This window comes from Eubalaena glacialis, chromosome 1, assembly GCF_028564815.1.
Source record: "Eubalaena glacialis isolate mEubGla1 chromosome 1, mEubGla1.1.hap2.+ XY, whole genome shotgun sequence".
Lineage (NCBI taxonomy): Eukaryota > Metazoa > Chordata > Mammalia > Artiodactyla > Balaenidae > Eubalaena > Eubalaena glacialis.
The window spans coordinates 224,813,697-224,840,353 of NC_083716.1; the positions used below are offsets into that span (position 1 = coordinate 224,813,697).

General features: G+C 52.4%; 2 protein-coding genes across 3 annotated transcripts in view; both read right to left on the minus strand.

The window, feature by feature from the left end:
- PAX3 (paired box 3) overlaps positions 1 to 3,648 on the minus strand; it is a 92,052-nt gene extending 88,404 nt beyond the window's left edge. The window contains exons 1-3 of one of the 2 annotated variants that reach the window (XM_061205308.1): positions 3,564 to 3,648; positions 2,075 to 2,310; positions 589 to 718 (exon numbers count right to left, since the gene is read on the minus strand). In XM_061205308.1, the coding sequence (XP_061061291.1) occupies positions 589 to 718; positions 2,075 to 2,310; positions 3,564 to 3,648 (451 nt within the window). The remainder of the gene's footprint in view (positions 1 to 588; positions 719 to 2,074; positions 2,311 to 3,563) is intronic. The other variant, XM_061205316.1, reaches the window with a different exon arrangement.
- A 20,850-nt stretch (positions 3,649 to 24,498) lies between these two features.
- Positions 24,499 to 25,518, minus strand: LOC133100840 (RING finger protein 223). The gene has a single exon (XM_061205326.1). It carries the CDS (start codon positions 25,516 to 25,518, stop codon positions 24,499 to 24,501), a length of 1,020 nt encoding a protein of 339 aa, XP_061061309.1.
- Positions 25,519 to 26,657: the final 1,139 nt, after the last annotated feature.

Below are 26,657 nucleotides of genomic sequence, written 5' to 3' on the forward strand. Positions count from 1 at the left end.
CCAGTCTGGTAAACAAATCCATGCTCCGAAATATCTCGTTCTCGCAGGGGGGAAAAGGGAGTTTCCTTTTAATTAAAAACAAACCCGCGCGCCCTCGCCCTCGCCTGCGCTCTCCCCTCTTCTCCCTCCGCCTCCCCCTGGCCGCCGGGGGCGCCGGATGGGCCCTGGGACTCGGGGAAAAATCCCGGCCGTTGCCGAAGCCTCCCCTCCTTGGCGCGCACGGTGAAGTCTCGGTTGGCGCGGCCCCATCTCCCTTCGGTTAGGATTACCAAAACATTTGTTTCTCTTTAAGAGGGAACATCAATATTAATAAACGCTTGGCCTCCGCCTCGCGTTTCCTGCCCTGCCTCTTCGACAGAAATCCTCTTTGGGGAGCCCTCAGCGGCGGGCTCTCAACCCCAGGACAAGCAGCTCACCACTCCCGCCATAAAACGCCAAAAACGTCTAGCTCGTAAATATTTCAGAGTCCTGGGAGGGGCCGTCTTCCGATCGCCCAGATCGATCATTGGGGTGATTATGGTTCAGATGGCCCGTCCGCGTAATAGCGACTGACGCCTCGCCCCAGGAAGACGTTAATGAGCCTGGTACCTGAGGGTACGGTGTTTCGATCACAGACCGCGTCCTTGAGTAATTTGTCTCGAATTTCCCAGCTGAACATGCCTGGGTTCTCTCTTTTGTATTCCTCAATTTTCTTCTCCACGTCAGGCGTTGTCACCTGCTTTAAGAGAACAGGCAGGCAGGCGTTGGTACCCAGTCCTCTGGGCCAGATGTGGCGGCCGCACCGCCTCGGGCCTGGAGGGACGCTCCTTCGTGCGCCCCCTGGGAAGGTCCCTCTGCTTAGCAAAAGGACCCCTGCTCTCTGAGGCAGTGTACTTTAGAAAGGGGCAGAGAGGAAACCATCCCACCCGGAAGCAGCCTGGGTACTCTTCTCCCCAGATCAGTCCCTCAGTCGGCTTAAAATAAGAAGAGGTATGACATATTGGAAGGGGTGTACTTTCTGATCCATGGAAATAAAGAAAGGCAGCCCCTTACACTGAATCAACACGAAAACGAAACTAAAAAAGGAATGCTTGAAAGAGGAGCAGAAAAATCAAGTTAGACCTGCAACTTGGGCCTTTCCAAAGGAGCACAAGATTTTAGCTAAGGTGAAGACCAAAATGAAATGCAAAAGGTGAGTGTCCAGGTTTTTTAAAAATTAGAGAGGATAGCAAATATGGATAATTTTAGAGACTGCCTCTTTTTTTCCCAATAAAAAGCGTTTCCAGAGATTCTTAGAGAGGTTGCAAAGGGGGCTGGCATGGCAGGAGGAGAGGCGGTTGTCTGGAAGTCTTCAGTTTACCAGAACGCTCCTTTTGGTTTTGCCCTGTGGCAACTAGAAAATCATATTGGATTTTCCCCACATCCAGAAGAAAAGGCAGACCGTATACAATCCCCTCCCACTCAGCCACAGCCAGTGTGATTCTCTTTCCTTTTTTAAGGAGAACCAAAATAATTTGAGGATAGCACCGAACTACCTTTTAAAAGCCAAGTCATTGGCTCATTACAAAGAATACAAATCACCCTGGCTTTTGACTCCTTGAAGACAATTTGGACTGGAGGCGACTGGGGATGGGAGTTGGGAGAGAAACCATTAAAAACCAAAAGTGGTTCCTTGGATTAGTTTTGGAAAAGGCAGTGCAGTGGCTGGGAGCTGGGATGATACTTGGGGAAGAAACCAGCAACAGGTGGGCACATACAGCTTGCACACTTTGGGTGTTTGCCTATTAAAATAATTTGATGGGGATTCCAGGACTCTGAGGCATAAAAAACAAATGCTTTATCACCTTTGCAAAAAGGCTGGAGTTTTTCCTTAGCATTTATCAAGGAGCACCAGCTAAGACAGCACTCTAGCCACTTCCCTTCAACCCCCAATACACACACACACACACACACACACACACTCACACACACACCTTCTCAGATTTGGAAAAACTCCTCAGAAAGCCCCAGATGGCAGTCCTTGCCCCCTGTCCATTCTTCCCTAACTTGGGACACTGCAGGCAGGAGGCCTCCAGGGCCAGGCCCACGCGCTCACCTTGGGCTTGCTGCCACCGATGGCGCCGGGACGGATGGAGCCCGTCTCCTGATATCTGCACAGGATCTTAGAGACGCAGCCATGGGACACACGCAGCTGGCGGGAGATGACACAGGGCCGGATGCCGTGGTGGGCCATCTCCACAATCTTGTGACGGATGTGGTTGGGTAGTGGCCTGCCGTTGATAAACACACCGCCGAGCTGGTTGACCCGGCCCTGGCCGAGGGGGGTGGACACTGAGAGCAGAAGGTGAAGAGAGAGACGCACAGAACGTCATTGCGGGAGAGCAGAGAGCAGCCCAAAAGAGGAACCCACCCAATTTCTCACTCCTCTGGCCAATCGCCATGGTACAGCCTCAACACCGAAACTGCTCCATTCGGGCTCCCAGCCGCAGACCCTGTTTCAACTACACTTGTTCAAACTATTAAGCAATTCAGGGGCACATAATCTTTTGTGAAGGGAACAACCAGGGCAAAATAACTCGCTCCAGTGAAACTGTCTTCCCTTTGGGCCCAGGAAAGGGGACAACTTGTGGGGGGAGACTCTGAGGCTGGAACAGCCTCCTGGCAGAAAGATGTTCACCCAGGCCTTCTCGAAGTCGCACTAAACCCTGTCTAATTGGGGCAGCTTTCTTTCTAAGGGACTTGGAGGAGCTGACAGCCCTTCGGGTCTCTGGCTAAGAGGGCCGCAGGCAAAGGTCAAAGAGGGTCCTGAAAGCAAGCCGCAGGTGTCAGTGCGTGTCACCTGTTACACCTCGGGACAGAGACGCCAGTCGGGTCTGCTCGCAGGTCCCCTTGCCTCCGCTGGTGCCCTGGATATTACACCCTACTCTGGACTGAGGGCCAAGGCTAGGCACCACCCTGTCAGCATCCCGGCTCGGGCACCTCAACCTCGCAAATTGCCTAGAAAGTTTCGGGCTTGCAAATCCTCTTGCCTCCCTGGGATTCCAGAACCTTCAGGCTAACTGAAAGACAGTTCCCCAAACGGGTTGTGGAAACTTCGAGATGCCGCTGGAGATGAATGGAACTCTAATTAATGAATCAATTAATACTAAATTTTCCAAACACCACCACAACTTTGTAGGGGCAAGAAAATCCTTCCGGAATTAACAAAAGTTTAGCAAACATGGGAGCAACCGGGACAGTTTTGAGATGCCTTCGGGTGGACAAAATGCTGAGAAGTTGCTTTCTGGTGCTCAGAAGCCGCCTGATCCTTTCCCCACCACGGCATTTCCAAAACAACAGAGGAAAGCGGAACGGCCCAGGAACAGGCCTGACGGCCAAGCTCCGCGAGGAGTTGAGGAGAGAAGGGCGCTTCGTTTGCCCAGAGAAAATCGAGTCGGGATCTCGCCCGACTGTTCCCTCCTGGGGCGGGGGTACCCCGGGAATGGGCTCCTGGACGCGCCAAAGGAGCCTGTGGAGACCCGGGGCTGAGTGGAGCAGCCCCGCCGCGGCCCCGGGGTCTGGGCGGCGCTGAGGCCCTTTCTTACCTTCCAGCGGGAACCCGCTGCGCGGGTAGTTCTGCCCCGGGCCCGGCCGCATCATCCTGGGCACAGCTCCGGCCAATGTGGTCATCCTGGGGACAGCGCCGCTTGGAAATTATATCCAGGTGAAGGCGAAATAGAAAGACGAGAGAGGCGCTGGTGACCCTCGGCAACTCCCCCGAGCGTGGAGAGCCCCTCCCCAAAAAGCCTGGAGAGAGAGGAGGGACACGGGGAGGGGGCTGCTCGCTCCTGGTCCAAAGAGAGGCTCGAGGTGGAACCGGGGAAAGGGGCGGGCAGGGAGGCCCCAGAGTCCAGGATCCCGAGCCCAGGGCGGAAAAGTTTGGTGCGAAGCTGGGCGAGCGGCCCCGCGGCTGCGAGCGCTGGGGAGGGGGCTCGGAGCGCCGCGACGAGCCGAGGGGGGGCGGGCCGGGGGCGGGTGCGCGGCCGGCCTGAGTCTCCTCCCGTCGTGACACCGAGTGCGGGGATCCGGGCTCGGGAGCATTTATTAGTTCTTTCACCCAAAGCTTGGTCAGGAGCCCTGAGCTGCGATTGGCCGACGGGGAGACCGTCCCGGGTGGCGGAGACACGCGCTGATTGGGCGACAGCGGCCACTTTCTCTTCCCATCCCCGGCGGCGCCGAAGCCTCGGCAGGCCCGGAGAGGAACCTGCGCTGCGCCTCTTCCCCGGGAAGACAAGGGTACACCCACGGAAACAGGGAGAGACAGTCCGAGGGAGATGGCAGCTGCTGAAACTGGAGAGGGGTCCGCGTCTGTCTGTCTTTCACTCTATGTGTGTCTCTCTCCTTGACTTTCTATTTCTCCGTCTCCTTATCTCTCGGTGTGTATCTCTGTGTGTCTTTCTCTGTCTCTGACTCTTCCTCTCATTCTATCTCTCTGTGTGTCTCTATGTCTCTGTTCTTCTACCTGCGGCTCTGCCTCGCGCCCATTTTTCTTGGCTTACTCGCCAATGAAGGGGGTGCAATTACAATAAGAAGGCATTGGAGCCCCCAGACATCTTTAGTCTTCCTTCCTCTGGTCCATGCCCCTTGGCATAGGCTTATTATGAGGGTCTTCCCTATGGGGTTCCTCCCAGGAAGAGTCCAGAGTGTGCTGATAAGTTCTTTTGTCTTCACAGTCTGGGGGCAGGGATAGTGTGAAGCTTAGGTAGTGGCCGGAGGCCCCACTACTGGTTAGTTGAAGGCTGGGGAAGGGAGGAGAAAGAAAAAGGTCTCCTCTTCTTGATTAAAAAACCCTCTCTAGGAAGCCCCAGCTCTAAATCTGGAGGTATAGATTCCCCAATGCTTTGGCAGAGATGCATCTATATGTTAAAAGTTTTGCCCGGCTGCAGCATTTGTTCTCAGGAATTTATTATGGTATTCAGACTAAACTGCTGGAAAAATAAAAGGAGCAAAGTCTTGGCTAGGAGCTGAAGTGTCCCCAGCAGGATATGACGCCAGGAGTGTTGTAAAGACTGTCTGTCCTTAGAGAAGGTGCTATTGTGCATAGCCTTTTATTTATAACTTGGTAAGTGCCAGCGAACTCGCCTCCTTTACACCCCCGAGTGCCAGCCCCGCGCTCTGCACTGCGCTTTATTCGCTCGAGTCTATTCAAGGACTGTCACTCCGGGCCTGCGAGGTATTCAGGGCCTTAATCAATCAAAAGGATGAGAATCAGGCAGGTTTTTCCCTTTGAAATAAAGGAAACAATGACTTCTGGGCTTCAAGTTCCCCCTTTTCCTTTTACGATTTTTGAATTTTTTCTGCACTGGAGTTCTCCACCCTCTCTCTCCTTCCCCTTTCCCTTAACTCACTTGACAGTTTTTACATGAACTCGGGCCCCCAAACCCAACTCCCCACCCCCTAATTAAGGCAAACTAAGAAGGCAAGATGGAGGGGGGAGTATAGCTGCTCAACCGTCTGTGAGTTGGCTCTTCAAAAATCCACTCGCAAGTGGGAAAAGCAGGCAGCTTTCGGCTCTGCCCAAAGTCAGAATGTTTGGTTGACCCTCTGAGCAAGGGGAGACCAGCCTCTGGAGACACCAGAAAAAGTCTGGACATCCCCTCACCCGCCCAAGTGGGGAGGGCCCCACGTGCATTCATAGTACACAGGAGGGACGCTGCTTAGAATGCAGCCCTGTTCAACCTGGTTTTACATAAAATGATTCAATTTGTCAAGGGGACAACTTTCTCAGTTCCTTTTTGCACACTTGGGGGCCACAAAAGCCTGTGTCCTGTTTCCTAAGCTACTTCTCGAGCTAGACTTTTTCCAAGTTTTCTGTCTCCAAAGGTTGAGTGGAGCAGCCAGAGCACTTTCTAGGGTCACCCGTCCTTGTTGGAGGAGGGAGATCCCAAAGTGTGTTTCAAGAGGGCAAATGCAGACTCAACTCACAGTTAAAAGGAACCCTGGGACCCGCGGCAACGGGGGCTTAAAGAACGTGCAGGACTGAGTCTCATTGGTTTTGGAGCCGAGGGCTACGTCTTCCAGCCCTCCCCGTGGACCCGGTGCTCTCCCGCGGGGCGTGCTCTCTCTCGAGACCCCGCGGATCCGTGGAGGGATGCGCTTGCCGCAGACTCGCTCTCCCGGGTTTCGTGTCCTCCCAGTTGTAGAGCCGGGAGGACCTCTGAATGGAGGTGCTGCAGGTTGAAACAGATTTCTTTCGAGGGCCCATAGGTGCCCGTCCAGTAGGCGCATCCATAAACCGACCACCACTTGCTTTAAAAATGTACAAATGGAGACGGGGTGGGGGGTGGCGGGGAGGGGGGGCTGGCGGCCTGCAGCCCAGGAGTCTCTTTGCTGGCCTCTCCCCTGCCAGACCGCTCTGAGGTATATATGTAGCCAGAAGATTAACTCGGCTCTTCCTCACCCTGGCAGCAGCCAGAGGACCCTGGAGACCCAGAGACGGGTGGGAGGGCATCCGCAGGCTCCTGGCAGCTGGGCCGGTCGGGCTGCGGGGTCACTTCCGAATTCCCCAGAGTCCAAATTCCCTGAGGTTGGTATCCCCGAGGTCTGACTTGGGAGGGCCAGGACAGCGATGTTGGCTGAGACTCCCTGGCCGGTGGTGCCCACTTGCAGTCAGGCCAGACCAGGCGGGGCGGGGAGGGGGAGGCAGGGTGACCAATAGGTCACCGGAGGGTGGGGTGGTTCCCAGTTTCCCAGACTGGTTTCTAAAGAAAGCACCCGATTCTACACTCCAGCCACTCTTTCCCTACCTCGGAAGCTTGGGCCTCCCCTTACTTCTTTCCAAAGTCTCTCTGGAAGCCGAAGCTACACCCACACCTGACTCCCCGGAGCAGGAAGGGGGTCTCCACCAGGGCACCTCCCCTGCCGGGAACCTGTGGGCCACTGAGTCCCCATTCCACTCACGGGCAAAGGAGTAACCCTGCAGTGGGGTTTGGAAGGCGGGCGCCTGGCCCTGCAGCCCTGAGCCCAGGTTTGGGAGGCAGTTTCATTTCCTCAGACTGACAAATTACCCAGAAAGCAGCCAGGAGAGTCTCTAGCACAGTTCTGTGAAGGAACTGTGGTGTCCACCCGCACACGCACGTGCAAAATGAAACTGGAGCCCTGAGGACAGTAGTAGGATAATTCGACCCCAAAAGGAAAATAACTTGCAGCTGCTTCCTCTGCCCCCAGTTTCAGAGGCACTTCAGGTGAAATAGATAGCGGCTGCCCCTCCAAGCCTGTGGGGAGAATGCCCGGTTCACTAGAAGGCCCTCCCTCCCCGCCAGCTTGGATGCGTGGATCCACAGTCCAGTCAGGTTGAGTGGAATCTGCTTTGGGCCAAGTGACACCCTTCAGCCCACAGCCCCACACTTGTGGACCCCAGGCCACAAGCGTTTCATGGCCCACGGACTTCTTGGGCCTCCGAGAGGAGAGAGACCACTTCATTCTAGCCGGACACAGGCCTTAGGAGGAAATTATGAGCTGCGTAAAATAACGTCCCTGAACTGGAGGGGGTGGTGCCTGCCACCCACACCTTTTTTGCCTTATTTGGAGGGTGTAGCCTCGCAGGGACGCGTCCCAGGGTCGCAGGCATCACTCAGGATGCAGTCCGAGGTTTGAGCAAACGCGACGGGAAACCCTCAATTCCACAGAAAGGCTTTCCCGCATTCACCGGGAGGAAATCAAAACGCCAGATCCTGACCACACGCTTCTTGGCCGGATACCAGATTGGTGATTGCTCGGGTAAAACCCGTGGCCCATCGCAGCGCCTGGCTTAGCGACTGTGATCAGGCCCCCAGCTGTTGTTTGTCAAAAGCTTTGGCGCCGCTATTCTCCCCCAGTGGAAAATTAGTCGGGATGGGGTCGGATTTAGGGACTGGATGGGGATCTGCGCATCGCACTGAAATGTGGTGTGGGCCAGCCGCAGTGGTTTTGTCCCTGCGGTGCCCCTGTAGCTAGGGAAGCGGCCCCAGAACGTGTGAGCGGGTTCTCAATAAAGAACATATGGTTTGTGAGACAAGAAGGAAGAAGGAAAAAGAGGAAAGGAAAAAGAAGGGAGAGGAAGAAGTGAGGTGTAAAGAAATATTTTTTGAAAGGCAGTGAGGGAGGGAGAGAATGAATCTCACAGCAACTTGTCTCCTACAGATGTTCATTTGGTTCTGCAAAAATTATTTTTATGCAAATAAGGAAGACAAGATGCTAGAGTCTGGGAGAAGGGGGAGAGGTGTCTCATAAAAAATAGAATACATACCCTCTAACCTTCAAAAAGTGTTTTGCCCAACTCGGAAAGGGTATGTGTGTGTGTGTGTGTGTGTGCGTGTCTGTGTGTGTGTGTGTTGAAGTTTACAAGAGAAATTCGGTAACTGCTCTGCTTGTGTGTGTATGAGATGCCAGCACACAGGGCCGCGTTTGAAGGGATCCTGGGGTGGGAGAGGGGAGGTAAAGATTTAGGGGTCTTGGAAAGGGGGTACTGGCTGGCATTGGGGGCAGTCTGGGCCTTGAGGAGGAGAGGCAATGCACAGGCCAGATCTGAAGTGGGGTGGGAGCAGAGCTGGGGACGTGGACATGAGGGCTGGGGGAAGCGGGAGGTCTTCTGGGTTTCCTTGACGTCTGGAGCAGAACGAAGAGCAAATGACCACGCCAGGAACTCCTGCCCCAGGGTGCCTGGGGGCGCTTCTGGACACGAAGTGCCCGGACTGTGTGTTCTGCTGGTGTGGGGCAGGAGAGACGTGGGGGGGGGGGCGGAAGGGGAAGGAGTGAAGGGGGTGGACTGACAGGACTTTCGCTTTGATCAGGCCAGGTCTCTCTCAGACTCCGCCGTGGCCCCGGTGACTGAGCCAGCGCCATGAGCCGCCATCGCCTCTCGGCCTGAATCCCTTCAACCCCCAAAGCAAGTTTCTCTGCCAGGTGGATTTTAGAGGGAGGAATGGGAGGCGGGTGACACAAGGAGCAAGAAAGATCTGGGAGACTGTTCAAACCCAGGGTATCTAGCTGAGCCACACTGAGGTCCCGGGAGCCTAAGGCAGCAGAGCTGTGAGTGAGTCCCTGACCTGCGGTTCCCAGGTTTTAAAAGCGGGTCGGGAGCGGGGACTGCCCAGCCAACTCGGAGGAGTAAACGCAACAAGTGCGGGGAGCTGGAAGAGACCAGGTTTCCGTGAGCGGAGTCCGGGCACGATTTGGCTAAAGCCTGAGGAGGGCTGGCAGGGACGGAAGAAGATGATTAGGAAGTGTTGTGCGCCGTCTGCCTCCCGGCCACGCCCACCCACTTCGGGGCGGCCCCTGGGAGCTCACCTGGTACGGGGGAGAGGAGGGGTCCCTTGCCCTGGGATACGTCATTTCCTGACCCCCTCCACCCTTTCAAAGGTGGAGGGGAGGAAGAAGAGGAGAGAAGGAGAAGAAGGAGGAAGAGGAGGAGGAAAGGAGGAGGGAGAAAGAAAGAAAGAAAGAAAGAAAGAAAGAAAGAAAGAAAGAAAGAAAGAAAGAAAGAAAGAAAGAAAGAAAGAGAGAGAGAGAGAGAGAGAGAGAGAGAGAGAGAGAGAGAGAGAGAGAGAGAGAGAGAGAGAGAAAGAAAGAAAGAAAGAAAGAAAGAAAAGAAAAGAAGTCACCACAACCAAAATAGGCTGCCTCAGCCCTTCCAGTCTCTAGATAGGACTTACGCTAGGTTCCTTCCTAGGTCTTAAACTTTTTCTCCATTTCCCTTCCCCCAGGAAAACACCTATTTCCTCATCTAAACAAAGTTTCTCTTTTGGGGGATGAACCTTTAATCTAACCTTGGGTTTGGGGACGAGGAGTGGAAGAAAACTTTTGATTTAGAAGTTTAGAGTAAGGAGAATCCTAAGGGAAAACCCTGAAAAGATGAAAACTGACCATCTCGAACTCAAAGTTATGGGAAGGAGCGGCCAGGAGAAGTCTGAGCTGGAGCGAGTGTTGGACAGAAGTGCAGACCCGGCCCTAACCGGCTGCCCAGAGCCCTGTTACAGAAAGCTGTCCCGGGTCCCCTCGGTGGTCCCACGTGCAGGTCACCCTCGTGGCCTTTCTTTTTTTCCCCCCAGAAAACCCTGCGAGAGGCATCCTGGTCCCCGACCCCCAACGCCCAGCCCCGGCCAAGAGTTAAGACAAGTAGCCCCGAGAGGAATGAGCTTCAGAAAGCCTTTCTTCTTTTCATTTCTAAACGAAATCTAATACTATCTGGCTGCAAAAATATATGTCACTGGACCAGAGTCTGAAAGATTAACATTTGGATATGTAGGAAATGTAATCTGCATGGCTAATTGATTCCCAGTGTATCAGTTTAAAGGATAAAGATCAATATCTACATGATGGATATTGTATTAATAGGGGCATAAATAAAGGCAGAAGAGTCGTTACCAAAACCTTTGAAGCCGCCTCCCTGCTCCTGGGCCCTCCACGCTGCCGGCCACTCGCGGCGTCCCCCACACGCCCGCCCCCAGCCCCTGCTGGGTGGGAAGCACTCGGTCCCCACACCCGGAGGAAATGTTTCCGGCGAAAGCGGGAGTGTTTTAATGCAGCGAAGCTCAAAAGAGAGACGGCCTTTTTTTCCTAGGCTGTAGCAGGTGGACAGTAAGGCGGGAGAGAGGGTGGTATTTTAGCAAAACGCACCGCTAAGATGCTTAGAAACAGACACAGAAGACCCACACGGGGACATACACAGTCACACACGTTCACACACGTGTTCGCACACGCACAGGCACATAGAAATCCACGCACAGGCATACATAGCCACACAGACACACAAACATCCATCCCGAGATGGGTTCACACACAGACACACTCGCACACACGCACATGCCCACGCGGGGGTGGCTTCCCAGCCTTTCCTGGGCGCCTTTGGCCTTAGGGATGCGAAGCTAGCCTCTTTTCTTCCCGCAGGCCCCTCCCTGAGAGCACAGACTGCAGCCCCGGCCAAGCCCAGGGATCAGTGATCCCTGCTCCTGGAAGCCCCCTCTGGACGGGAGGGGGAGCGGTAAGGAGGTGCAGCGGGGAGCGAGCCGGGAGGAGCGAGAGACGGGAGTGCCCGCCAGGTCCCCCAGCGTCCTTTGAGGAAAGGGAGGGCCACCCGAGCTAGAGTGATGGCAGACTGGGGGAGGGGGTGTTGAGTCCCAGGGAGTAGGTCCCCGAGACAGCGAGGCGAGGGGAACAGGATGGGGGACACCTCGATCCGGAACGAGAACACCTCAGTCCGGTGGTGGCCTGGGTCCCAGCGGCCGCCTCCACAGTGCAAAGCCCGCACCGCCGAGCGAATTTTCCAAATGCAAATAGATCACCCTTCGCGTCCTCCTCTCCATTCATTAAGAGGGACGTTTCGACAAAACGGGCGTAATCTTTATTAATTACGCAGCCCTTAGTGCGCGGGGCGCATCAATCAGGCCCAAAGCGAAAGTACAGCGGGCGCCTAATCCCTTCCCGGAGCGCCTTTGGGGAAGGAGCCGAGAAGCCAACGGTGTCCGCATCGTGTCCACCTTTCCCGGCTGGCGCTGCAGTGGCGGCCGGGGGGGACGCGGCCCTCCGGGCCACGCCAGGCCTCTCCCCGAGCCCAGAGCCTGCTGCGCGCCCGCGCGACGGTTCCCGGAGCCCCGACAGAGCCCGGTGTCCCCCACTCAGGTCCCTCCCGCATCTGGGCACTCGCTCGTTTACTCACACAGCAACTCACAAGCAGACTCGTTCGAACACACCCCACGGCCAGTTTCTTCGGTCCCCTGCTCCCCACCCAGCGCCCCACCCTCCTCTTCCCTCGGAGGCTCGCAGGATGAGCCGGACAAAACTCGATTCTGCGGAGCCCGAATGAGACAGGGGTGGAGAGAAGAAAACCCAGTCCTGTCGCCCCGAGGACGCCCCTGAGAGCTGCCCTGGGGGGCGGGGCGGGGAGGACCTTAGAAGCTGTCCAGGAGGCCAGATCCTCCCAGGCGCTGGAGGGTGCAAGAGGACGCCTGCATTGGGCAGGAGAGCGTGGGAGGGGTGGGGCTCTAGTTCTTGGCAGAGAAACCCAGGAAAGCTCCAAGCCTCCAGGTCCCGTGTGGGAAAGCTGGCTGGAGATGGGGCCGCCAAATTCAGCTTCCTCCCAGGCAGCCCCACTGCACTCTGTCCGCTGAGGGCAGGGACCCTTGAGCTCACTCCGGAAAGCGTCCTGCGGTAGGGTGTCTGTGAGACCACCCCTCTCAACCTGTCCAGCATTATTCCCTCGGCCTGAGCTCCTTCTCACCCTCCCCCAACCCCTCCTACGCCATCCTAGCAGGTCCCGTCCTCTCTGCACCTTGAACCTGGAACATCGGAGCTGAGATGCTTCCGCTGGAGCCCCATAAAGAGATTCTGCCGGATTTTAAAAAAAGGGGGGGGGGGCAATTCAGGGCACAAATCTAATAGGGTAATTATTTCCGAAGCCATGGCGGAAGAGGTGGGTGCTGCGCAAGCCCTCTTCGTGGCCTCTCTGAGATCGGACAGCGAGGATCCGGCCCCGAAGGACGTAGGGTGCGCTCCTAGGTGCCTCTCTTGGTTTTGCAACCTCCAGCCTGGCGTCGGAGGTTGGGCCTTCAGCCTACTGTACCCTAAAGGACTGGTCTGCCTGCCCTTGCCTCCTTCCGCGTCCTTGGAGGGCAGGCTTTTCGTAGCCTTCCCAGGAGGCGGAAAGTCTCAACGCGCAATCTGAGCTTCTCTCATGAGCGCGGTGCCCGGAGCAGCCTGCTTTGGCGCACGCCCTGGGGACCCGATGGCCTGAGGAGAAGCGGGACCTGCTGTCCTGCTTTGGGTCGCGCTGGCGGAGCCCAGAGGTGAGCGAGGCGGTGGCCGGCTAGCACCACCCTCCTGGCTTTAGCAGCGCCTGGAGCGTCGCCCTCTTTCCTGCGGCTTCTTCCGTGCGGGGGCTGAGCATACTCCGTGTCCGACACTCTCTCAATCATTCATTCCCCCTCCGAAAATTTTCACTAAATGTTCAGGCTCCTTTACTCACTGGTCATCTCCAGGGCCTGAGACACTTGCAAGCCTGGCCTTTGAAGCCTTTCCCTGGGGCAGTTTTGATTACCTTACTCTCCCCCTGCCTCTCCCCCCCACCCCCACCCCCACCCCCACCCCCACCCCACCCCCACCCCGCCAATGGTCGGCCTGTCTTCTGGCTGTGTTCCCAGAGCCGTCTCAGAGCTTCGCATTTATTCCACATATATTTCTTGAGCGTCTACTACGTGCTTTTCCGAGGGCTGGGGCTACCCTTGTGATGAAAACAAACCACAGTCCTCATCCTGGCAGAGCCGATGTGCCAGAAAATAACCAAAGAGAATATAAATGTAACTTGTCAAGAGATTGACTGTAAGAATGCAGCTCAGCTCTGGCGAAGCTCGAAGGACTTAGGGGGAGAAGGGGTATTCAACCTTGGAGTGGGGTGGAGTGGGGTGGAGTGGGGCATTGCTATTTCAGCGGAAAAGGCCGGGGCAGGTTCAGTAGAGGTAGATTCCTGCAGAGAAGGGAGGTAGGAAGGAGTGATTGCTGAAGGAAGGAAAAGGGTGAAGGGAGAAAGTGAAAAAACCGTGTAGATAGAAAACACCTTAAGGAGTTACTACTGCCAGTGGGTGGAGCATCCTGAAGTTCTGGCATACTCGGGGCCGGGCCTGGGCAGCTAAACCTGCAGAGGTGCTCTGCCTGGAAAGAGGCAGCTGTTGGGTCCTCTTGGGGCTTGAAGTCTCTCCAGATGTTTCCCACTGTCCTCTTTCTGAAGACACTTCATTCAGGCTACTAAAGGGGTGACAGGGGACTGAATCTTCCCAGCAACAGACGGAGGCTTCCTTGAAGCCATCCCTCACTCCACCTCTGGGAGTAAGGCAGACGTCACCGTTGAGGGTCAGGAGATCGAGATTTCCCTGTCGCCTCCCTTCCCACGTCTGTGGCTCAAAAATCCAGCAGGAGCTTGGGAGTCTTCCTCTCAGTGCCCATTGTCTGAAAATTGCATTACTATTTGAAAGAAAATGAAGGCCCAACTTCTTGGTATCCAGACCCCGCAGTCACCGGGATCTGTCATTCCCATTCCCCAAACCGGAGAAAAGTCCTTCCAGGCAGGAGAAAAGTTGGGCAGACTAGAAATGCCCTTCTCCACAGGGTGGGGCTAATGTGCGTGTCCCTCCTGAATGACTCCCAGCAGCTGCCACCACTCTGAGGGGAAGGGGAAAGGAAGAACTCCTCCAGAGGATCCCTAGACCCTAGTGAAGCAGTCATCCTTCCCCAGCTGATGGCCTTGTGAGGTAAACGCGAAAGATACCAGCAGGACCATTCAGGAGAGAATGTCTTCACAAGGCTTCACACGTTATTAATAGGAAGGCTTTGAAAACACCTTTCCCTGCGAAAGTCTGGGATCAAGGGAACCAGCAGATAAAGTAGAGACAACAGCATGCAGCCCTGCAGTGGGGGCTTGAAAGGAGGCCATGGCTTTCTCAGAATGGTAGCAGAAATACTACTCAGCAAAAGGGAGCAGTTCTTACTTGTCAGAAAACTACTGATAAAGTCTTACTAGATTTTGGAGCTACTTAGTAAGGGAGAAAAAGAGAAACAGTGTGTACCTGCAGCAGAGGTAAGAAGGCCCACGTGGAAAGGGAATCCCTGTAGCACCTCAGACCTATGTTTTCTTTTAACAACTTTTTTTTTATGCATGATTTTCATAGTCTTTTACTTAAGCACTTTTTATTAATTTATTAATTTATTTATTTTTGCCTGTGTTGGGTCTTCGTTTCTGTGCGAGGGCTTTCTCTAGTTGCGGCAAGCGGGGGCCACTCTTCATCGCGGTGCGAGGGCCTCTCACTATCGCGGCCTCTCGTTGCAGAGCACAGGCTCCAGACGCACAGGCTCAGTAGTTGTGGCTCACAGGCCTAGTTGCTCCGCGACATGTGGGATCTTCCCAGACGAGGGCTCGAACCCGTGTCCCCTGCATTAGCAGCCAGATTCTCAACCACTGAGCCACCAGGGAAGCCCAGACCTATGTTTTCTATCTCCAAAGCAGGCTGAGGAGGTTCTCAGAAAGCCCAGGCTGTCCTGTTACAATGAGATCATAAGAGTCATCCCTGTAATAGAAACGATAATCAAAGGTCCCTCAAAACAAGGTCACATTTCCAAGTAGGGGAGGAGGCATGCACTCTCCTCCTCTGATTGGTGAGGAAGCCCCAGTTTCAGAAAGGAGCAAATGGTGTGGTTTCATTTGGGCAGGATGACCCAGGAAGGCAGGAGCTAGATCCTGGAGCATTGTGAACTCTGTGGAGAGATTGGCAAGTCACTCCAGGAGGGAGAAATCAAAGAAGATTCCTGAGCTCAAAAAGCAGGAAAGTACCCTAAAAACAGAAGTTTTCAGAGACAGACAAAAGAGAAGAAAATGAAAAGTCCTGGAAGGAAAGAGGATTGCTTGAAGACTGAAAAGGGAAGGGGGAGAGAGAATAACAAAATACTGAAGAAACATTATGACTAAGATATTGCTGATTTTTAAAATCCTAATTGATGTTAGTCAAGGTGGGTTCATTGTAGACAACAAGGAATGACTGTTTCTAATTTGAAGGACACATTTGCACTGGGAAAAGTGGTCTGAATCTCCAATTTCACTGTTCCAGAATATGTGGTCATGGGAGAGATACTTGTATACTAGGGGCTACCGGGATACAGAGAGTTGACTTAAGAATAAGTCATTTAGTTTGCTCCCAAGGTTTTAGAATTCATTTATGTTAAAAACAAGAAATAGAGATAGGACTTTGCCCACTCACACATTACAGAAGTGCAGGGTGATGGGAGAAAGGATGGATAAAATCAACACTTGGAACAAACGCTTTTAAGGTACCAGTTATCAAAGTACCAGGGTAGGGAGGTCAGGCTTTTCTGGTGCCACAACCTCTCCCCACCACTACAAGCTGCTAAGCCATCTCTCCATCACCTGTCCCAGGCTCCCTCCCAGGAATCAGACCACACTTTCCAGGAGACTTCTCAGAACATGCCCGGTGTCCTGGGGTTGGCAGCATGAGTGCTCAGAAAGCCTGGCACCCCTTGGTCTAGAGGCTTGGGTTCCCCATCTTGGGAGAACTGGGGAAATTGTGTGGCGACAACAGCACTTAATCATACTGGCACATTATCATTGTATAATTATATAATAGTAATAAAACATTATATAAGAGTAATAGCATATGTGTATTGAGCACTTCATAGGTACTGGCATTATCCTCAGCCATTTACAGAGATTAATTTACTTACTGCTTGAAAAAACCTAGATTGTATCCAATTAAAATGAGAAAAAAGAAAGGACCAGAGACATTACTTAACTTGCTCTAGGTCACACAGCTAGGAAGCAACAAAACTAAGATTTAAACCCCCGACAATGTGGTGTTGCCACTCCTGTTCAGTTAGAAAGCCCTACAGGTTTCTAACGCTGGCATCGAACCCCAAAGGGATGGAATCTGGGAGCTGGTTAAATACTTTACCTCTCATTGTTTGCCCTGTTCTGGTTGTAAATAAATTTCAACAAAAGTTACCTTTAATGCCTCTGGGAGGCACTGATCTATCTTATCTCGATTGAAAATTATTTGGAAATTTACTCCCATTCAGTTCCCTTTTTAAAACCTTCCAATGAAACAATCCCACTTTAAAATTTTTGCTTATTTGAAACAACCCGTTTTCTTACTCCCAGAGTTTATTAGCCTATATTTCCATGCGGAGAAGAACCTGAGACACTTAGCATCATCCAGCCGCCCCTAATTCGGGCCGGACAAGTGGCAGGCAGCTGGTGAGTATTGGCAGAAAGATTCCAAATCTTCCTGCTCCCTGCGGATCAGCGCTATATTTGGAACGTGGCGTGGGCCGGGCTTCTTGAAGTCCTCCTAGGCCCCTAGCCGTGTGGCGAGCCTCTCCGTCTTGTGGACCGCCTCGTGGTGGTGGAAGGTCTGGGGTAGGATGCCAGCGCCGCCCCCGCGGGGAACTGCGAGGAATTTCCAAGAGGAAACCCGAAGATGCCTAAGGTGTTTCCAAGCCCCCAACCCTTCGCGTCCACGTCCCGCTGACCCGCCCCCCGGACAATGGGAAGGTTTGTCAGGACACCTTTTGCGTCTTTGAAAGCCGTGGGGACAATGCGGAAGGCAGCGGGAGGCGGGAGCGGGTTTCGGAGCCCCGCGGGGCTAGGATTCGGGGGAGAAGCCGGGCTGCGGACCAAAAAGCAGCAGAGAAATGACGGACAGACAAGCGACTCCACTCCCCGCAACCACCGCACTCGGTGTCTCTTTCTTCTTAACCTACATATTTGGGGCTTCTCTGCTCTTTTTAAGAATAGATGCGGGAAATTCCCTGGCGGTCCAGTGGTTAGGACTCCGCGCTTTCACTGCGGGGACGGGTTGAGTCCCCAGTGGGGGAACTAAGATCCCGCAAGCCCCGCAGCGGGGACAAGAGGAAAGGAGGGAGGGAGGGAGGGAAGGAAGGAAAGAAGGAAGGGAGGGAGGGAGGAAGGAAGATAGATGCGAACCGAGAGCTATGGGGCGGGCGCTGGGGGGGCCGGTGGACAGCCAAAGATGGTAAGGACACGACTGGATCATAGACCTTCAGACCCTGAAATCGGGACGTCACAGAATCCAGAGAGTTAGGGCTGAAGACCAGTTTCCATACAAAGACAAAACAAATAAACAAGCTAAGCAGCGATGTCGAGTGGCTGGGTTTGCAAGGTACCGTGCCAGCTGGTTTCCCCGCGCGCGACGAATGGGCTGGTGACAGCGTCTTTGTGTCTTCGACTTCTCCCCGGCCTGCCCTTCGGGATCGCAAGCTTGGGGGTTACTGGGCTGGGGTTTGAGGTCGGGGGCTGCGAAAGGGACACGCTTAAGTCGTTGTCGTTGGCCCAGTTGTGCGGGGACTAGCCTGTCGCCCCGGGCGGCCTCGAGTTCTCTCCAGCCCAGGAGGCTGCGCGGGGGCGGGCACAGGCCAGCCCCAGGATGCGGATTCCACCCCGCCCGCCCAGGAGCCTCCCCGGGGACCTGTCGCGGTGGCTGCCCTCGGCGGTCCCCGCGCCCGCACTTTTCTCCGGATAGTTCTTGCGTTCAGCTACGAGCCACCTCGGGCCTCCGCGTTCAAACGCAGAGAAATCGAGGTAATCCCCCTCCTCCCACCGCCCGCTGGCCGCTGGGTCTCAGCGCAAATCCCTTTACACCTGGATCCAAGAGTGTGGAATTAATTTGCACGCTGAACGGCTACTCGGAAGGGTCTTTTGAAAGAATGTAATAACTCTCCTAGCGAATATCTTAAAACACTACTCTCTGCTCTGGATCTGCTCGCACGTCCACACCTGTTGGTGACCAGCAGCTTCCCCTTCAGCTGTCACGGGCGATGACACCCACAGCTGTCAACTGGCGAGGTTTTGTTAATTTAACCTCTAGACTTTCCTGGTTATCCACATAATCCACCCTCAAATCCCCACGTTGTCACTGGATTTTGACTTGGAAAGCACACCCCTATTTTGAGGGACCGAGGGGAGCCCACGGAAAAGCCCTGTAATGTGCGGAGGCGCAGCCGTCATCCCCGCCACATTAGGAAAGATCACGAGCGCGCGCGATTAGGAGGCAAATATTTACCTAACTTTCCTGGGAATACAAAGTCAACAGTGTGAGTGTGTGCGTGTGTGTGTGTGTGTGTGTGTGTGTGTGTGTGTGTGTGGAGAGTCAGAGGGAACAGCCAGAGCAACAAATAGTTATCCAAATTATGGCCATTTCCAAAATCCAAGCATTAGTCCACAATCCCATTTTCTAAGAAACCTGGCGGCGTTTAGTTCATTAAAGTGGGATTGGGGAGAACGTCGCATTTCAATAAAAAACGTTGTGAAGTATAATGGCTTTCAAATCTTGCTGCTCAGTAGAATCACCTGGGGCGCCTTTTAAAAACTACTGCTGCGCCTCCCCTCCCCACCCCCACCCCTACTCCCAGACCAATTAAATAAATGTCTCCGGGGGCGGGACGGGTGCTTCCGCGTTTTGGTTTTTTTTTTTGTTTTTTTTTTTCTTAAGCGCTCCAGGTAATTCTAAACTGCAGCCAGAGTTGAGAACCTCTGCTAAGGCTCCAATCAGGAAATAAGTTTGCTGTGTGTGAATTTAATAAGAAATTGACTCTAGGGACAAATCTTTTCCTTGCAGAGTTCAGTCCCAAATTTTCTTCCAAGCAAAAACTGTCTGCTTGACAACTTGAAGTTAATCCTTCCCCTCCCCACCTCACCCACCGCCCCCGCCCCCGCCCCAAGCTGCAAGTCAGGTGCAATTGCTCTCCACCTCCCAAGTTTGACTAGAAACTATTTTTAAATGCACACACAGTAGACATATAAATCTTATCAAAGTATCATTTCCATATGATAGAGAGTACTGTCATTGTGGTAAGAGATAGCTGAGCCACTCAATTATTACCATGGTTCTTGAAATAATAACTGCTGAAATAAAAGTGTTCTCTTCTTGCAGCGATGAAACACTTTCTCTCCCGTTTATTTCGGAATGTGTGTTTGTAATACTAGGGGTTAGGAGAACTTTTTTGCACATCTTCTCTACCTTCTTTCTTCCTACTTCAGCACTACCCCCTCTTCCACCCCATGGAGATGTGGTATTTCTAAGCCAAAGATAATCCAATTTTACATGCAAAGACAATTTTTTCTAAAGGAAGTGTGCACATTCTTCCTGAGCTCCTAGGAATATTCTTGGAAGTTGAACACTCTTACTTCCCTGAATGTATTTGATAACCAAGCATGATGGGGAATTTATCACAGAAGCAAACTTGCCTCTCTTTGGCATGTTTTACTTTTGGGTAAGAGAAGGGAAGCTGCGAGTTTGATCAATGGATAGAAACAATGCTAATGGTATGTATTACAAAGCTTTTCTTAAATGCACAATGAAAAGAGATCTAGCAAAAGATAGATAAAATCTCTCTCATAATTTCTTCATTCACATAACTTGGAACCAAGATCCGGCTACAGTCATTTCTAGTACTCATTTCATAAATATTTACTGTAGTAAATACTTGATATTCCACAAACTTACGCTATAACATATACAATAAAAACGTATTGTTTCAAAGGAAGAAGTATGCTATTTACCTTTAACAGGGATGCAGTTCAATGCCCATGGCATGAAGGTAATCATCTTTGTATCATAACAGAAATTTAAAATACAAATATTAGCTAATGGGAATTAAATGATTAAAGAGGATGAGTTGGATCACAGATTAATAGGGGATTACTCAGCTACTGAGATGATAAATTTAGCAAGTCTATGAAGGATAATTTATTTAAAGTGGCAAAGATTGAAGAATTAGTAAAACGGGGAGTAACACATAATGAGAAATTTAATCGATCTTGCTCTCAATGTTGTGGGGAAATTTCACTGCATTGTAAGCTTATCCCAACTATGTAGGTGCTGCTAGCTTTGGAGGGGATGGGGCAGACGTGCTTATAAAGAAGGTAGCCAAAAGGATTCATACCTTGAAATCTTACAATGCAGAAAATGATCGGAAATGGAGGCCAAATGTCTTCTGGTCTCTCCACTGTCTCCTGTCACTGACTATATTGCAGTTAGAGTTTTGCTGTAATAGAACTGATTTTTCTCATAACTCAAGGTGCTTTTTGGTATATTTTTTCACCTTTCAAAATTCCTTATGAAGTCGGGGGAAAGCAATTGTTTACCTAAGTCCCCCAGGGTCTCAGGAGTTATTGAGGGGAAGTGTGAGAAAAGGGAGCCAAGTCACTTAACATTCAGTCCAGGGTTTCCCATTAAGCCAAGTCAACAGACTAGTTATCTGCCACTTAGCATATGCCAAAAACTGGCTAAGGCTTTGTGGATAGAGTGGGTGACCAGACAAGGTTTCTGCCCTTGTTTTTACATTCTGGTTGCAGGAGATTGAGATAAAGCATATAACAAATAAATAAGACCACTGCAGATAGTAGTGTTAAGAAGAAAATAAAACGTCAATAGATATTCTCTTGGGGATAGAGTGGTGAGGACAAACCTCTCTGAGGAGGTGATATTAGACCCTTGCAAACCTGAATGAAAACAAAACTAAAGATCCACATAGGGCTTGTTTCCAAAGCATTTTCACCCATATACCCTCCTATGTATACAAATCCTTATGCCAACCCCAGAAGGAAAGCAGGGCTGATTCTTTTTGTTCCCGTTTTGCAGATGAGGAACCTGAGGCTCAAAGAGGTTAAATAACTTGCCAAGGTCCTTCCAAGAAAGGAGAGAGCCATTATTCAGATTAATATCTGCTGGGTAAAATTACTGGTCTTTAGAACCCAAACCAAGGCTCTTTATGGATGTGGACACAGTTCACCAAATCATATTACATTTAGAGGCCAAGTATTTAATCTATCACCGACAAGATGAGTTTCTTTCACTTGAAATTTAGATTCTATAAAAACCTCAAGATAATTCTAACCAGCAGTCTCAGAACCTAAGCAGAATCTGGGCCATGGAAACCACGAGTTCTTGAGCAGGTATTCAGGCCAGACAAGGTCGGGCTTTTTGCAGTGATTTTACTAGTAGTTCATACTCATGAGCTGGAGATGTGCCCAGGGTTGAGTCACGCTCTTCCGAGAAGATGAGAATTTCCATGAGAAGAGAGAAAAGTACTCCACTGTCACAGGAGCCCTCCAGACAACTCACTGGTCTTTTAAACAATTTCTGCTAAACTCATGCTCTGTCTAAGATGCTGGTATACCAGGACTTTCCCTGTGATGCAGGAACGGTGAAATCACATCTGCAAAATGGGGAAACAGCTGCATGCCAGAAAACCACTAGAAGTTGGAAAAATGTTTTCCATCGCCTCATCCTGCCATTCAATTCCTGATAAAGAAGTCAGAAATTAGCAATAAAACCAAGTTAGCCAAGAAAAAATAATCTCTCCATGTTCAGGTACTGAGCTACTAATTATATATATTTGATTTTAAACTATTCAAATTTCTCATTACAAGAGATTTACATCTGCAACCTATGAAAGAAGCAAAATGTGGCTTGTGTTGTGACTCAGGCAATTCAAAGATCTCTTTCTCATTTATGAGGAATAATTCAGTTTATGTCATTGTTGTACCTTCCTCTGTGGAACATAAATAAACTCCGTAAGAAGCAAGCTGGTCCCCAGGTAACTTTAGACAAACTTCTAGGTTGCCAATTTAAGGGAATGAAATAACAAACACATGTGTGTGCCCACATGTACATAGGGTTACATCCACAAAGCCAAGTTCTGTTACTAGCATGTACATTCTAGTAACTACACATATATATGTGTAATTGCACTTGTACAACTAAACAGTTGTGAATACTAGCAGAATCTCGGCACTGGAGGTAAACAAAGGATAAAAGATTAAAATGAATACAGAAATAAAAATAACACGTTATTTGTTGGAGGTAAAAGTAAATTAAAACCAATCTCTGAAATGTGATTCTTAGTATTAGGAAACTGAAAACATTTTGCAGAAACTGAGAACAAAATCTGACAGAGTTTAGTTTTAGGGGAATGTTATAGTAGTGGATTGGGTAAGTCTTTAAAATACAACAGATCTCACTTGGCCTTCAGGAATTCCGTTAAACCCTAGAAGTAATTCCATGAAATGCCTTTGCAGTGTACTCCCACATGTGAGTTATTTCTCTCTCAGCCCTATTCAAAATGTGAAATTATTGATAGAATTTGGATGAGGATGTGTATTTCAGGAAAAGAAGTGCCACCAAAATAACTCAGAGCAATTTCCCCATGAAATAAGTTTCATGAAAACAGGTTTTTTCTATAAATGCTTCTTGTTTTTATTGACAGTGCAGACACAAAACATACCATATTGCACTTCCTAAACTGCAGCCATACCACTTATCAATGGCCCATAAATTACTTCACTCTATGATAGATACAAATGCTCCATTCAAGTTCAGTTAATAGTGTCAAGGTATCATGCAGACAGCTTGCATAAATACATGAGGAATAATAGCATACCCTCAGTAGCTTCTGAGATTTTTAGGCATGAAAACTTTGTCTTATTCCAAATTTCAAAAGATGGAATAAAGAATGTTTTCATATAAAATACATTTGGAACAATTCAGGTTTTATTTTTCTTTAAAAAACATCTAATCCACCTGCAACATACACTCCCAATTCATCTTTTTAGTTACAAAATTGGATAGGTACGTATTCTTTTTCATCTAATGTGATCAGATGTGAACATTTCAGTGATTTCTAATAATATCAAACAGCTGAATTCAAAATAATATTTTTCTGATAAGTATAATATATATTTGTAATCAAAGGAAGAAAGACCTGTCAGTTGATTTGTCAGTTTCGTTTTTTGAGCAGTATTTTCTATTTGATCAGATAATTGAAAGTCAGTTGTTTCACAGTATAAAATCTTGAATCAATTACCAACACGCCTTTACTGCCTCCCCGACTTTTGGAATGTATTTGGACTAGAGGTACGGGAGAAATATTACTGCTTATCAAACAACTTTTCCAGAAATCTTAATGCACAAAATTTCCAGATTTATATATTCTAAAATAAATTATTTTAAAAATGAAATTAAGAAAAATGGCAGGGGGAGCCTACAGTTTCTTTTCCGCGTGAATAGCTTTCAATATCTTCCAGGTGGGGGCAACAGTAAGTCAGTTTTGAGAAGAGAAGAGAGAACGGGTTCGTTAAGCTCCCTGAGCCCAGTTACAGAAGATGAAATGACTTCCTGGTAGCAACACCGTGAATAAAACAATCACAAGTTTCCAGGAGATGGAACTTCTGGACTCTGTCGGGCCGCTAGCAGACGGATCCACCGCCCTGTGTGCGCCACCCCTGCTCTGCTCCGAAGACTCCAGCGGCACATGTGAGTGCGCACGCGCGCTGAGCACCTGCCCAATCGCGCACTGATGCGGACTGTTGGTCCGTGCAGCCTCCCAACTCACGCCAGCGTCGTGCCCCCGGGGGTTGCACGTCGCTCTCTGCGCTCTGGCTCACTCACTCTCCAGGGCCTCCAGGAAGCAGGGAAACCTTTCACGTTTACATCTCATTCATGCTTCCTCTGGACAATTCAGGTCCATTCACAACTGCTGCAGACGTGAGCGCGCACCTATACCCTTAAAGAAACTCTCAAGTCACAGCAGCCAGAAAACCAGCGTCCAGGCGGGGCAGCGGGCATCCCACTCCTCCTTCCTCCTCTTTTTGCAAATCCTCGGACCCCAGGGAGGGATGGCTGTGCACTCTGGCGAGGATGAGGGTGGTGCATGAAGCGGAAGTTGACCTTGCACAGTCCAGGGAGATGGGACTGCCACCGGCATCCCCGCCTCCTCGGTTTCCCTCTCTGGCCCAGCGCGGAAATGTGGGCCTGAAAGGCCAAAGACGCGGAAAACCGAAGCTCTGCCGTGACCGGGCGGTGAGGGGGTGAGCGGCCGGGGGCCGCCCTCCGCAGAGGGCCGAGAAGCTCGAGCGCACCGGGCCAGAGGCCCCCTCCTCTCGGACAGCGCTGGAGGTATGGGAGGGAGGCCAGGCGTGCGGCCCCACTACGTGTCGCTCCTCCGCGCGCCGCCCGCCTCCGCCACCGCCCGCGCCCTCGGGCCGCCGCCGCCGCCCGCAGCCGAGCCCGTGGCCGCGCCCTCGGGCCGGTACTTGAGCCAGCAGATAACCCAAGTGACGACGACCGAGAAGAGCGCCAGGATGCTGGCCACCGACAGGCAGATGGGCCCCACGGGCGAAGGCAAGGGCAAACCGGCTGCCGGGGCCGCATCAGGGGACGTCCCGCCCCCCGGGGGGGGCCCGCCGCCGCCGCCGCCGTAGTGGTTGACGAAGATGAGGCCGGTGAAGAGCAGCACCACCATGGAGAGGAAGGAGAAGACGACGCACACGCAGCCGGCGGTGAGCGCGGCGCGCTTGCAGTTCTGGCAGCTCTCGTAGGCGCCCGGGGCGCGCAGGCCGGCGCTGGCGCTTGGTCCTCGGGCCGCGTCCTCGGCGGACGCCGGCGGCAGCGGCAGGACCGGGGTGGGCGACGGGGCCGCGGCGGGCGCTGGGCGGCGCGCGGGCAGCGGCGGGAGGCGGTCCTGGGGCAGCGGGTCGTGCGCGGCGCGTAGTGCCAGCGGGAAGGCCTCGGCGAGCTTGGTGTTGTTGGGAAGGCCGTACACGCGGCTGTCGGGCAGCGGCGTGCGGTGGCGGCACATGGGGCAAGCGATGGCGCTGGGCGGCCCGTGCCAGGGCGGCGGGCGCAGCGGGCGCTCGGGCGCGGCGGTGGCGGCGGCGGCGGCGGCGCGGAGCTGCAGCCGGTTCAGGCACTCCTGGCAGAAGGTGTGCAGGCACGCCAGCAGCTTGGGCGCGCGCCGGTCTGCGTCGAAGTAGTTGTAGCAGATTTTGCACTCGTAGTCCTCAAGCGGAGGGAGGCCGAGGACCGTCACCGATGCGCTCCTGGCTCCCACGTCCCGGCCGTCTCGGGCTCCCGCCGCGGCGTCCCCGGCCACTGTCGAGCTCCGGGGGCTGCTGGTTGGGCTCCGCTCGCCGCCGCCGCCGCCGCTGTGGCTCGCGGGCGCTGCCATGGCATGACCCGCCCCTCATCGGGGGTAAGGTGAGGCGCCTTCCTCCCCCTGCGCCGCCGTCTCGGCTCCTGGCACGGAGGAGAGTCTGGCCGCTGTTGCCTGGCGGGGGAGGCACCGCTGGCTGGGCCGGGCGGGGGCGCAGCGGCGACCGCCTTCCCCCCACTCCCCCAAGGAGGCGCGGGCGTCGTGGTCCCTCCCAGTCCCCGGGATCCTCTCTGCCGTCCCCCTTGGGCCTCTCAAGGCGACTTCCCAGGCCGCTTTGGATGTCGGTTTTTGTTGGACTTGGAATTGGGAGTTGAAGGAGGGTGGAGTGTGCGATGCGGGAACGGAATTTGGGGTGCGGCTGCTTAAGGACTCGGTGCCCGTGCAACACCCCACCCCTTACACACGTTCAGGGTGGTGGTAGGAAACTTGGTCCTGCTTTTTCCTTCTCCCTCTCCCTCCCCCCCCACCCCCCCGTATCCTTGTTATTCCGTGTTTATCCTCCTTGGGCTGGGGCTGAGTCCCTGGCAAAGCCTTCTCTCCCCCCACCCGCAGGAGCTCACCGGTGATGTCATGCGGGACCCGCGCAGGGAGGGGAAGCAGCAGCTTCAGCAGTGGCGGCAGCGGCGGTTCTTGTCCTTTGTGAAAATCGTGATCTCATTGCTCCGGCCAAGGACGAAAGCCACTCACCACCAAGCCCTTTACATTTTCCGCTTTTATTAGCAAAGCCCAGGCAGCCCTGCCGCGTTCTTCTCGGGGTGGAAGCCGAGGGATGGCATTTTCCTTTCACCATCTAGAGGAAATTTTCGAGCTGAACAGTGTGTTTCCCCCCCCCCCCCGAAATATTGCTTCCTGAGATTTAAGGAGGCATGAAAACGCAAACTCATAGCCAGATCTTGCTGATTTCCTGACGCTGACTGTAGGGGATGGTGGTAGCTATCCGTACTTCGTGGGTGCGCATGCGGTTCCAGAGCCAGAGAGGGGAAATATTATTGTCAAAGAGGTTCACAGAATTTCAGTCCAGCTTAAATCTAGTCCCTGGCATCACTCACCCCCTTGGTCCACTTAAACTTTTAATACACAAATGTAGAGAGCTGGAAGCTCCATGAGTAACATGAGACAGATCTTCTTGATTTTATTAAAATCAAGAGAAGCCC

Bases quoted from the DNA above. Each gene is read 5' to 3' on its own strand.
- LOC133100840 (XM_061205326.1), bottom strand. From the start codon at position 25,518: ATGGCAGCGCCCGCGAGCCACAGCGGCGGCGGCGGCGGCGAGCGGAGC.